At 41.7% G+C, this 12,129-nt stretch overlaps 1 protein-coding gene across 2 annotated transcripts in view; it reads right to left on the bottom strand.

Moving 5' to 3' along the window:
* XKR9 (XK related 9) overlaps positions 1-9,703 on the bottom strand; it is a 29,789-nt gene extending 20,086 nt beyond the window's left edge. Inside the window, exons 1-4 of one of the 2 annotated variants that reach the window (XM_065582121.1) lie at positions 8,121-9,703; positions 6,757-6,926; positions 3,544-3,728; positions 1,187-1,764 (exon numbers count right to left, since the gene is read on the bottom strand). In XM_065582121.1, coding sequence (XP_065438193.1) covers positions 1,187-1,458 — 272 coding nt within the window. In that variant the 5' untranslated portion in view covers positions 1,459-1,764; positions 3,544-3,728; positions 6,757-6,926; positions 8,121-9,703. The remainder of the gene's footprint in view (positions 1-1,186; positions 1,765-3,543; positions 3,729-6,756; positions 6,927-8,120) is intronic. The other variant, XM_065582122.1, reaches the window with a different exon arrangement.
* Positions 9,704-12,129: the final 2,426 nt, after the last annotated feature.

Here is a 12,129-nt window from a genome sequence, read left to right as displayed (position 1 = left end):
CAACAAGAAGTTATCACATCACTTTTAAAAGGGAAGTGATGTGTAGTCTCAATATAGATGCAAACTGAATTGAAAATTACTTTTCAAAGCCACAAACAGAGCTGACGGAAAAATTTTAAATTTACTGAACATGCACCTGTCAGCAAACAGGGATTCTAGTCACCATGGACATGAGCGTGCAAACACTCACTACAGAGCTCAGTGCTTAATACCATGAGTAATTGCTCATTCCTGTCCTCCAGACTCAACCTTCTTTCTATCCATATCACTGCACTTTCCATGTTAATGAATTTCTTTCACCTCAGCTACTCTCAGAGGCAATTCTCCCCTAAGTATCACCCTAAAAACTTCTTTTTCTTCATCAGTTACACAACTGACTTTCTCTGTCCAGCATTTTTATGTAATATGTCCTGTATAAAGAATGTGGTGCCAAATGAAATTGAATTGTAACAGTTACAGCTAAAATAATTATTGATAAGGAAAATGAAATAGGTAAGACTTATATCTACATCAAAAATGGAGGGCCAAATTTACCACTAGCATAAGGGAACACAATTCCATTGACATAAATAGAGTTGTAGTTGCTGTCACAGCAGTAGATTTGATCTGGAAGTTGTATTAACATAACAATAGGGCTTCTGGTTTAATGGGTTATTAATTTCATGGGGGGGGGGTATTTTTAGCAATATTTGAGTTTTATGTAGATGTCAAAAAACTAGGGGGTTTGGGGGCTCTTTGTACATACTGTAATGAGTAATGTATATTATATAATGAATAATCTCTTTGTAATGTTACCTAGTGCACTTAAGGTTGTACTGTTTCAAACAGCACTATGTTAAAGCACAGGAAGGAACCTTTAGTGTGTACCAACAGGGTCTACACAGACCAATTAATGCACAACATATTAGTGTGGTTTAGAAATCACACCCCCGAATTAGTCCGCATTAATGCTCTATGTAGACAAGGCCTTAGATACAAGTAAGCACTTCAGGTGTTTTTCCAGAGTTTATGGGATAAACTCTAGTTTTAATTGATTGATTGATTGGATTTGGGGTGTTTTATTGCTGTTTATCAGTTAAAACCTAAAATCAGCAGCCCTGCATAATTAGCTGACATTGAAAGTTCATAGTGAACCACATAAAAGCAATATGATTTATTTTTGTAATATTTGAAAGTTGGCATTTACCTTGTAAAAATTCCACCATGCAAGAAATGAAGTAGAAAAATCCAGTTCAGCTTCCCAGGATCAGGGCTTCCACAGTCGTCTTTAAACCATTCATAACTAAATATCTGTACTATTATTGATGACAGCAACCTAAAAACCAGTGTCAAGATTCCCAAAGAATATTGTCCCTCACAGAAATAGTTACTAGTGACCCAGATATCTGCTGCAATATCAGCTACATAAATTACAATTCCAAGAACTGACATAGTAAAATTCCACTTCGTAAATTTCATTCTGAGTTAGTTTTTCATTATTGTCACTGTGTTATCACTTAATATAAGAAGGAGAAGAAGTCAGAGCATATCTAAATACACTCTTACACCTAGTGATACAACCTTCTCATAATGTTTTCTATAAAGCAAAGCTGTAGTGTATATTTTCAGTATGGAAAATTGAATCAAAATAAAGAGACTTCAAGTTTTATGCTCTTTGCTAGAATACTAAACTAATTCCATTGCTACATGTCCATTCCAGAAAGCGTACATGTAAACATCTTTTTAATTACACTGGTAGATGTCATTCTTCCTAGTTGCTGGCTCCTGAAAAGAAGAATAAATGAAGAGTCACCAATAACAAGAGCAATAATTCAGAAAAGCATAAAGCCCCCCAGCAAGTCACATAATAATTTAAAAGGAAAAGAAAAGTGTATGGGAGATGCTCATGGACAATCACTGGGGAAGATAAACTTCTGACCAGTTGAAATTACTCTCCTGACAGCAGTGATTCTGAACCTTGCCCAGTACCTGTGGAACTGTCTTGTTATAAGTAGACACTTCTAAGTGTAGAGTTAAGAGATGCTAAGAAACAAGCCCATTACCATGAGCTTTTTAAACCTCAGTTAGTGTGGGTAAAGATGGTGACTCCTTCCCAACACTACTCATTAAGACAGAATATTCATGAAAGCCAGCCTTTCCGGACTCTCAAAAGGTATTAGAGGCAAGGTGCGTAAGGTAATATCTTTTACTCGACCAACTTTTCTGTTGGTGACAGACACACACTTTTGATCTTACACAGAGCTCTTCTTCAGACCGTCTTACCTCACCTACCTTGTCTCGTTAATCCCCTGAGACTAACATGGCTACAACAACACTTTCAAAAAAAGTGTCTTCCACAGTCAACAGCTAATCCATGAGAATCTGGGCTTGTTTCAAGATACTACCTTCTTCCTCTGCCTCTGAGTGCTCACAAACAGTGGAGAACAATCATACCTTGAATACACGTCATTATACAGCTACACGCATTGTGTGATTGGAAAACTTTTCACTGTTTAATGGTTTTATCTTTCATGTTTGTCCATATTCAGTGACTACAAAAGATTACCCCTTAGAGGCTACTGAACAGGATCGAGATGAAAGATCATTCCTGTGCAGGAATCGCTAGCCAGACCCTGCCTTACTCAGGGCCGGCTCCAGGCACCAGCCCACCAAGCATGTGGTTGGGGCGGTGCCTGGAGAAGGGGCGGCGCGGCGGCGCATTCCAGCCCGAGAGCGGGGCTGCGACTGGGCTCGCCGCCCTCCCCGCAGCGCTCCGGCCGCCGGGGAGAGCAGAAAGCCCCCGTCGGGCTCTCCACACTGCTCCTGGCGCTCTGGTTGCCAGGGAGAGCGATTCCCGGCCGGGCTCTCCGCCCTGCTCCAGGCGCTCTGGTCGCCGGGGAGAGTGGAGAGCTCCGGCCTGGCTCTCCGCCCTTCTCCCAGCGCTCTGGCCGTCGGGGGCTCACCGCCAGGGAGAGCAGAAAGCCCCGGTCGGGCTCTCCGCCCTGTTCCTGGCGCTCTGGTCGCCTGGGAGAGCGGAGAGCCCCGGCCGGGCTCTCCGCCCTGCTCCCAGCGCTCTGGCCGTCGGGGGCTCACTGCCGGGGAGAGCAGAAAGCCCCGGTCGGGCTCTCCGCCCTGCTCCCAGCACTCTGGCCACCCGGGGAAGCGGAGAGCCCCAGCCGGGCTCTCTGCCCTCCTCCCGGCACTCTGGCCGCCAGGGGCTCTCCGCCCTCCCCCCAGCGCTCTGGCCGCCGGGGAGAGTGGAGCCGAGGCGGGCTCGCCGTCCTCCCCCCGGCGCTCCAGCCGGTCAGGGATTGCAGGCCCGCGGCCGGGCTCAGCGCCCTCCCCTGCCGTGCTGGGGTGGGGGGTGGGTGCGGCGGGTGGCTTTTTTGCCTAGGGCGGCAAAAAAGCCAGAGCCGGCCCTGGCCTTACTGTAGAATATGTATCCTTATTATCGGGGAAGCAGATTACAGTTCCTACATTTAGGTTGCCTAACAATTTCCATTATAATGATTTTTGTGACTTTTTCTTTGAGAATCTCTCACGCCTCTATTGTTTTCAACATACCTTTGATATTCAGCAGAGGGAATGCCCTTGAGGGATCAGTCTTGGGATCAATCTTATTTAACATTTTCATTCATGACCTTGGCACAAAACGTGGGAGTGTGCTAATAAAATTTGCAGATGACACAAAGTTGGGAGGTATTGCCAATACAGACGAGGACCGTAATATCATACAAGATCTGGAGGACCTTGAAAATGGGAGAAATAGAAAAGGGATGAAGTTTTATAGTACTAAGTGCAAGGTCATGCACTTAGGGACTTACAAGAATTTTTGCTATAAGCTGGAGACTTCTTAGTTGGAAGCAACAGAAGAGGAGTATTGGTTGATCACAGGATGACTCTGAGCTACCAATGTAATGTGGCTGTGCATCAGGCAAAAGATTTCCAGTAAAGATAGGGAAGTGTTATTGCCATTATGCCAGGCACTGGTGAGACCTCATCTGGAATACCATGTGCAATTCTGGTCTCCTGTGTTTAAGAAAGATCAATTCAAACTGGAACAGGTGCAGAGAAAGGCTACTAGTATGATCAGAGGAATGGAAAACCTACCTTACGAGAGGAGACTCAAAGCGCTTGACTTGTTTATCCTAACCAAACAAAGGCTGAAATTAAATATGATTGCTCTCTATAAATACATCAGAGGATAAATATCAGGGAGGGAGAGGAGTTATTTAAGTTAAGCGCCAATGTTTACACAAGAACAAACAAATATAAACTGGTCATCAACAAATGTAGGCTTGAAATTAGACAAAGGCTTCTAACCATCTGAGGAGTGAAGTTCTGGAACAATCTTCCAAGGGGAGCAGTGGAGGCAAAAAATCTAACTGGCTTCAAGACTGAGCTCGATAAGTTTATGGAGGAGATGGTATGATGAAATTGCCTAGAATAGCATGTGGCCCAACCCTCCAGGATTGTCCTGGAATTAAAGACTAATCTTTAAGTAAAGATTATGCCATGTAATGAAACCTCCAGGAATACATCCAACCAAAACTGGCAACCCTACCCATTTGCGACTGCTAGTAGCAAAAATCCCCAATGGTTGGAGATGGAGCACTAGATGGAGAGGGTTCTGAGTTACTATAGAGAATTCTTTCCCAGGAGTCTTGCTGGGGGTGTCATACTGACATGCTCAGGGTTCAACTGATTGCCATATTTCGGGTCAGGAAGGAATTTTCCCCAAGGTCAGATTGGCAGAGACCCCGGGATTTTTTTGCCTTCCTCTGCAGCATGGGGCACAGGTCACTTGCTGGTTTAAACTAGAGTAAATGGTGAATTCTATGTAACTTGAAGTCTTTAAATCATGATTTGAGGACTTCAATAACTCAGTCAGAGGTTATGGGTCTATTACAAGAGGAGCGGGTGGTTCTGTGACCTGTGATGTGCAGGATGTCAGCCTAGATGATCTCAATTGCCCCTTCTGGTCTTAAAGTCTATGAGTCTATGAGCTGTGGAATTGCATTTTCTTTGTCTCATAAAATTCCATTCAGTTTTTGTTGAATTATAAACTGTTAAAAGTCACCAGTTCCCTTCTATTCTCTCACGTTCATGTGTCAGGAAAATTTTGGCAGCATACCAAAATAACCAAACATATGAACATTTCAAAATGTCAGGCTCACACCACAACCAAAGCAGTATCAGACAGACACTTTATGGGGAACACCTGGGGGCAGCCAGCAGAGCCGGGGCAGGAAGGATTGGAAGGAAGAGAGTTGGGCTGGGCTTGCTTTGGATTTTTGTGATTTTTGGACACCTGCCCACTAAGAAGTGAACTGAGGCCATTAGCTAATATGACATAGACCACAAGAAAGATCCTGACAATTCTTAATTGATATTGACCAGACCAAATTTTGAATAGTAACCTAGCTATTACGAGTCTTCTGTTCTGTCAACTTCCTATCTCAAGTCTTGGCCTAGCTGTGGTCAGTAGAGTGACGTACTCTCAGAACTCAGATACCTGGAGTCCCTTCATCTGACAAAAAAAAAAAATTGTCACTAACTTCTTCCAAATATCAACAGCAATTGACATGATCTGGGGAGGTTAGGGGAGTAAACTTTGGTACACAGTAGAGCATGAGCTAAACTGAACTTTGCTCTTACTAATATTTCATAACCTAATAATTCTTTCATTTATGTAATATTTAAATTGGCAGCCTGTGAGATATATTTCTTAAAAAAAAATAATGCTCTGAATATACTTGATATATAAGGATCACTTCACTAACCCTTAATATTTAACTGCCATTGTAATGGGTCACAGTAACTACTGTACAGTTTTTAGGATGGTGGATGAAGAATATATCACTATTTGAAAATATAAGAATGTAGCTATTGGCCACTACAGGAGGCAGAATAAGACTTGATGAATAAACAGTCTGATTCAATATGGCAAGTCTTATGCTTCTATTTGGACAGGGATAATATAATTGTTGATGTTGATATCTTCCAGGTTAGCAGGATTAACATGTATAATGGGCAATATGCTATGGGATACCTGGGGGCAAGTTTTTAGATGACTTCAGTCATGATCTGTGATTTTTGTGCTTGAAATATGTGTGTGCAAATTGGGTAGTTGGACTTCTAATTACTCATATGGGCCCCATCTCTGTACCCTCATTTCAGTATCTGAGCAACTCATAAACATTAATGAATTCATCTTCTCCACACTCTTCAATAGGGAAGCATTATAATCAATATTTTGTCAAGGTAGCACAGGAAGTCTGTCACAGATCCACAAACTGAATCCATATCTCCCAAACTTCACTCTACTGCCTTAATCACAAGACCATGCACAAATGCCTTTTTGCAGATGCATCTGAAATCTCAACTGGAAATCTGACCCTTAATGTATACAAGTGTTTATGTGTAATCTATGACAGTCCTTCCAATAGTTAAAGCATCTCCTAATGCCATGTGGGGTACAAGTTCAATGCTGACTTGGAGAAGGGTGTTGTCGCCTATGCCCTACAGGACCTGGAATCTCCTAGTCCCTGATCCAAGACCTCTAGGCTCAAAACTTGCTTACCGTACAAGATCTGTTAAGATATCATCCATAAGAAGTACAATTTAAGTACCCTGCGCTGAAAAATGTGCCCATTCTGAAACCCAATATACCTTTACACAGTCATTCCGAGATAGAGCAGAAGCTGTAAAATACTAAAAAGTAGACCTTTACTGCTTGAAATATATTTAAAAACACTATCATAAATTCAAACTTACCTTAATACCTGCCACAGACAAGTCAAAGTTTTAACTGTAAAATCCATAGTCTGCTCCAAGCAGCTTTGAAGGTCTGAACATTTCTCATACTTTCACAGTGTGTCTCGAAAGTTTGCCATCAGCAAAAGTGAAAGGCTACATGCCATAATGGAAACTGAAACTTAAATCACCTGTTGACCATGTGACATAGTTAATAAACTGCTAGCTATCTGGAACTGTCAATCCTTATGAATGTATACATTATTGGAATAAGAATTCTAAAAGAGCCTTTATCTATGGATTTTTAATATAGTCCTAAAATAAAGGTTATTTAACTAAATCTCATTTCATGTCTTTTATTCCATGAAAGTATATCCACTTGTTGAAATAACACTGGTTTCTTAAGACTTATTGATCAAAATCAATATACATATATATGTAGATTTAGCAAAGCCTGTGAATATATTTGACTTATTAATAAATAAAGAATTGTTCAGCAGTTGTCTCTGCAATAAGATACATTGTAAAATGTATACAAAAGGTAAGGGTTTTGCTTTTTCATGCAATGAGATGAACAGATGGCAGATGAATGTGTTTTGATGCTTGGAACACGTAAGTGTACAAAAAAATTCTCCCTGGCAAAAATGCAATAATGGGGAAGCATAAAGATTCAACAGATGGAAAAGGGAACGTCTGCTGATGGCCAGAAAATACATATATCTTTTTTTTTAAAGTGTTTTATAGCCGCAATTGCAAAGCTATAAAAATAACAAACAAACAAAAAAGCTCAAACAAAAAAAAATCCTATCTCACTAATACTTCTAACTAGCAGCTTCTAAATTATATTGGAATGATTTATTTTGTGAAATCATCTGCATTACCCTATTCAGCAAAGTTTGTATAATAAACACAGAATTATATTTCCATGCTTAGGCAACAGAGATGCTATTATTTAGCCTCAATGAAAAGCTTTTACTCTCAGCAGTTACACATATCAAGGGCAAAAGATAAAAGCTGAGAACCACATTTTTAAACGTGTTTAGGTGTCTATTTGCACCCCCAAAAAAATTTTTTTTTAAACTTGGCCGTGAGTTAATATCATTTGGTTGTAAAATATGAAGCAACCTCCTTTCAAAACTCATTTTGTTTAGTTCTTTTGTTGTTTATAATGTTCACACTCTCCTGTTCAGACTATTTTTTTCGCAAATAAATAATCTTTGGTTAGTATGCTTGCTTTTACTAAAAATGCAAACCTGCTATTTGAATTGGAGAAGCTGAAGCAAATAACTGTCCACTCTAGAAGCTCTAGTAGAATTGCAAAAACATATTAACAGCAGCCACTTCAGTCAGTGCATACTAGAAAGAGGGGTATCAAAGTTTTGTACCTAGTGGTCAGGTCCTGGAAACGAAGACCAAAGGCTTTCTTGTGGCAGAAAGAACCTGTAAATTAATTCCTCAAAGGATATTACTGCTGCCATCTACAGACCAAATAGCTTCATAGCTCCTACATGTAATTAGAAAAGACATTATTTATTTAGAAGAAATTTACACTGATACTAAAAAAGAAAAAAGACACTTGATGGTTGATTTCATAAGCAGTCAGAATCTTACCATTCAAAGCAATTAAGGAGGAAAAAATCACCAGCACAGTTTGTGGGAGATTTTTAGCAAATTTGAAGAGGTTTTCCCTCTCATACTTTCAGGATTATGCAAAAAAAACCTGAATTTACATTAGAGAGAGTCAGCTACCAAAATACACAAGTTGCCTAGGTATCTTCAGGTCCCATCATTTTTATATGTGACATCACAGATATGCCTAACCCAAGAGCCAAATTTTACCTGATGGCTGAAAATAGGTTTAATGGCGCCCCAAACAGATGCACATGTACACTGCAAAAACAGCATTTTAAGGCACCTGATTTCTGTATGAGGCCAATTCCATTCACCGACCCATGCTCAACTATAGACAGTAGGTTTCAGAGTAGCAGCCGTGTTAGTCTGTATCCGCAAAAAGAAGAACAGGAGGACTTGTGGCACCTTAGAGACTAACAAATTAAACAAACCTCTCCAGCGCATCATCAGAGATCTACAACCTATCCTGAAAGATGATCCTTTACTCTCACAGATCTTGGGAGACAGACCTGTCCTCGCTTACAGACAACCCCCCAACCTAAAGCAAATACTCACCAGCAACCACACATCACTGAACAAAACCACTAACCCAGGAACCTATCCTTGTAACAAACCCCGATGTCAACTCTGTCCACATATCTATTCCAGTGACATCATCATAGGACCTAATCACATCAGCCATACCATCAGGGGCTCGTTCACCTGCACATCTACCAATGTGATATATGCCATCATGTGCCAGCAATGCCCCTCTGCCATGTACATTGGCCAAACCGGACAGTCTCTACGCAAAAGAATTAATGGACACAAATCGGACATCAGGAATCAAAATACTCAAAAACCAGTGGGAGAACACTTTAACCTGTCTGGTCATTCAGTGACAGACCTGCGGGTGGCTATATTACAACAGAAAAACTTCAAAAACAGACTCCAACGAGAAACTGCTGAGCTAGAATTGATATGCAAACTAGACACAATCAACTCCGGTTTGAATAAGGACTGGGAATGGTTGGGCCATTACAAACATTGAATCTATCTCCCCTTGTAAGTATTCTCACACTTGTTATCTAACTGTCTGTCTGTACTGGGCTAGCTTGATTATCACTTCAAAAGTTTTTTTTCTCTTAATTAATTGGCCTCTCAGAGGTGGTAAGACAACTCCCACCTGTTTATGCTCTCTGTATGTGTGTATATATATCTCCTCAATATATGTTCCATTCTATATGCATCCGAAGAAGTGGGCTGTAGTCCACGAAAGCTTATGCTCTAATAAATTTGTTAGTCTCTAAGGTGCCACAAGTCCTCCTGTTCTTCTTTTTATAGACAGTAGGAGTAATCTAGAAGGGGGAGGTAAGGTTGTGTGTAAAGGCCACTGCTGAGTCAGAGCATACATATATAACATGCAGCCTGAGCCCCTCTGACTCCAAGCAAATCCTGTAATTGCCCCTCTGAGGCTAAAGATCCTGGAAAGTGAGAAATTAATGTGATGAGTGTGATATAAATAATGGTTCCAATAGATTAAAGAGGCTGGCTTGGCAAAATTATGGAGGCACGAGAATAGAGACAGTCAATAAGTGTTCTGTTGTCCATCTGCTGTCTGGAATTTCTGGTGTGCACCTATCAACAGCTCCAGCCAGAATTTGGTCCCAGAGAGATTTTTAATCATTGCATAAAGGATCATCGACAGAAGTAATACTTTCCAGACCAACATCATAACACTGTCAGACCCACACTTTGGAATCCCTCCCAAAAATTCTACTTGTACAGATAGCCCATAATTCTAATTGTGTCCCTCCCACTGTTTAGGATAGTTACCTTCACTGGATCTGTGAAGGTAGGCATGGTGATCCGTGGGTTTCCTGTATATAGTTGTCTGTCAGGTTCCATTGTTGAAGCTGATCATGGTATCCAGGGAGATTTCCACCACAACTTCAACAACCACCACCCATCCATCAAACTCTCTCTGGAACACTCCCACACTAGCATGAACTTCCTGGATACCACCACCAATAGAACCTAAAGACTACTATATACAAGAAACCCACGGATCACCACACCTATCTTCAGAGATCCAGTGGCCATCCTAAATGTACCAAGAAATCTATAGTCAGGCACTCAAATACCATAGAATACACTCCAAGGAGAAAGTCCAGGATATATACCTTAACACACTAAAACCGCCTTCTCCAAAAAAAGGACACTTCACCAGAGAAGTAGCTCACATCATGGAATGGGCCACCCAAATACCCTGAGAGAACCTGCTTCAGTATGGAAATAAAAAACCCCTCTGACCGCACATCCCTAGTTGTCACCTCACTGGAACCCATACGGGGTAGCATTAAACAATTACAACCCATACTTCATGGGGACTACATCTTGAAAGAAATCTTTCCTGAACCCTCCTCTTCTGGCCTTCAAACAATCCCCCAGCCTTTCCAAACTCATTATCAGAAGCAAGGTCCCCACAGACCAGGACATACCAACTCAAAGCGGCACCAGATGCTGTCAGAATAGATGCAAAACCAGTAGACATATCTCCACTGCTAGGATGATCAACAACTCCCACAACACACCTTTTGAGATCCATGGATCCTACACATGCCTATCATAACATATGGTGTACCTCATCCAGTGCACTAAATGCTCCAATAACAACTATGTGGGTGAAACCAGACAATCACTATGCTCTCACATGAACTTATACAGGAAAATGATAAAAGACAAAAACACCATATCACTGTGGGTGAACACTTTTCACAAAATAAGTCTTCTGTATCTGACTACTCAGTCCTCATTCTCAAGGGAAATCTGCACAACAAATTCAAAAGATGAGCCTGGGAGCTTAAATTCTTAACTTTGCTAGACACTAAGGCCATGTCTACACTAGCACTTATGATGGCAAAACTTTTGTCACTCGGAGGTGTAAAAAAAGCACCTCCCTGAGTGACATAAGTTTTGCTGGCATAAGCACTGGTGTGCACAGAGCTATGTCAGCAGAGACACTCTCCAGCCAATATAGCTACCCCCACTCTTTGAGCTGGTTTTATGATGTTGATAGGTGAGCTCTCTCCCGTTGGCATAACGTAGCTACAAGAGTGCTCTTAAGCTCATGTAAGCTTAAGCTTGTAAGTGTAGACATGGCCTAAAATCATGGACTGAATAGAGACGGTGGACTTATGACAACAATCTATAGTCCACTAGCAACCCCCAGCCACAGATGCTTTTTTCCCCTCCCTTCCTTCCCCCTCTCTGCCCCCCATGACTGGAAGATTGTTAATGGGCCACTTCACCTTGAATGGGTCTTTGAAATATGTGTTAACTACTTATGCTAAACTGTCTGTTCCAACTTCTATTTAGCTGTGACGCTCTGAGGCTTGCAGCATTTCTCAACCTGGGGTCCCCTGGGGGGGTCGCAAGCAGATTTCAGGGGGTCCGCTAAGCAGGGCTGGCATTAGACTTGCTGAGGCCCAGGTCAGAAAGCTGAAGCCCCAACACATGGGGCTAAAGCCCGGGGCTGAAGCCGAAGCCTGAGTAACTTAGCTTCACAGAGCCCCCTGTGGTGTGGAGCCCTGGGCAACTGCCCTGCTTGCTATCCCTTAGCACTGGCCCTGGCTTTTATAATCAGAAAAACATTTGTTATGGCACACGTGGGCCATGGAGTTTTTATAGCATGTTGGGAGGGCTCAGAAAGAAAAAGGTTGAGAACCCCTGCTCTACACTACAGAGTTAGGTGGATGTAAGCCTTACGCCAACCTAATTATA

Source organism: Chrysemys picta, chromosome 2, assembly GCF_011386835.1.
Source record: "Chrysemys picta bellii isolate R12L10 chromosome 2, ASM1138683v2, whole genome shotgun sequence".
In the NCBI taxonomy this organism is placed as follows: Eukaryota; Metazoa; Chordata; order Testudines; family Emydidae; genus Chrysemys; species Chrysemys picta.
This window is presented reverse-complemented; position numbering and strand designations above follow the sequence as displayed.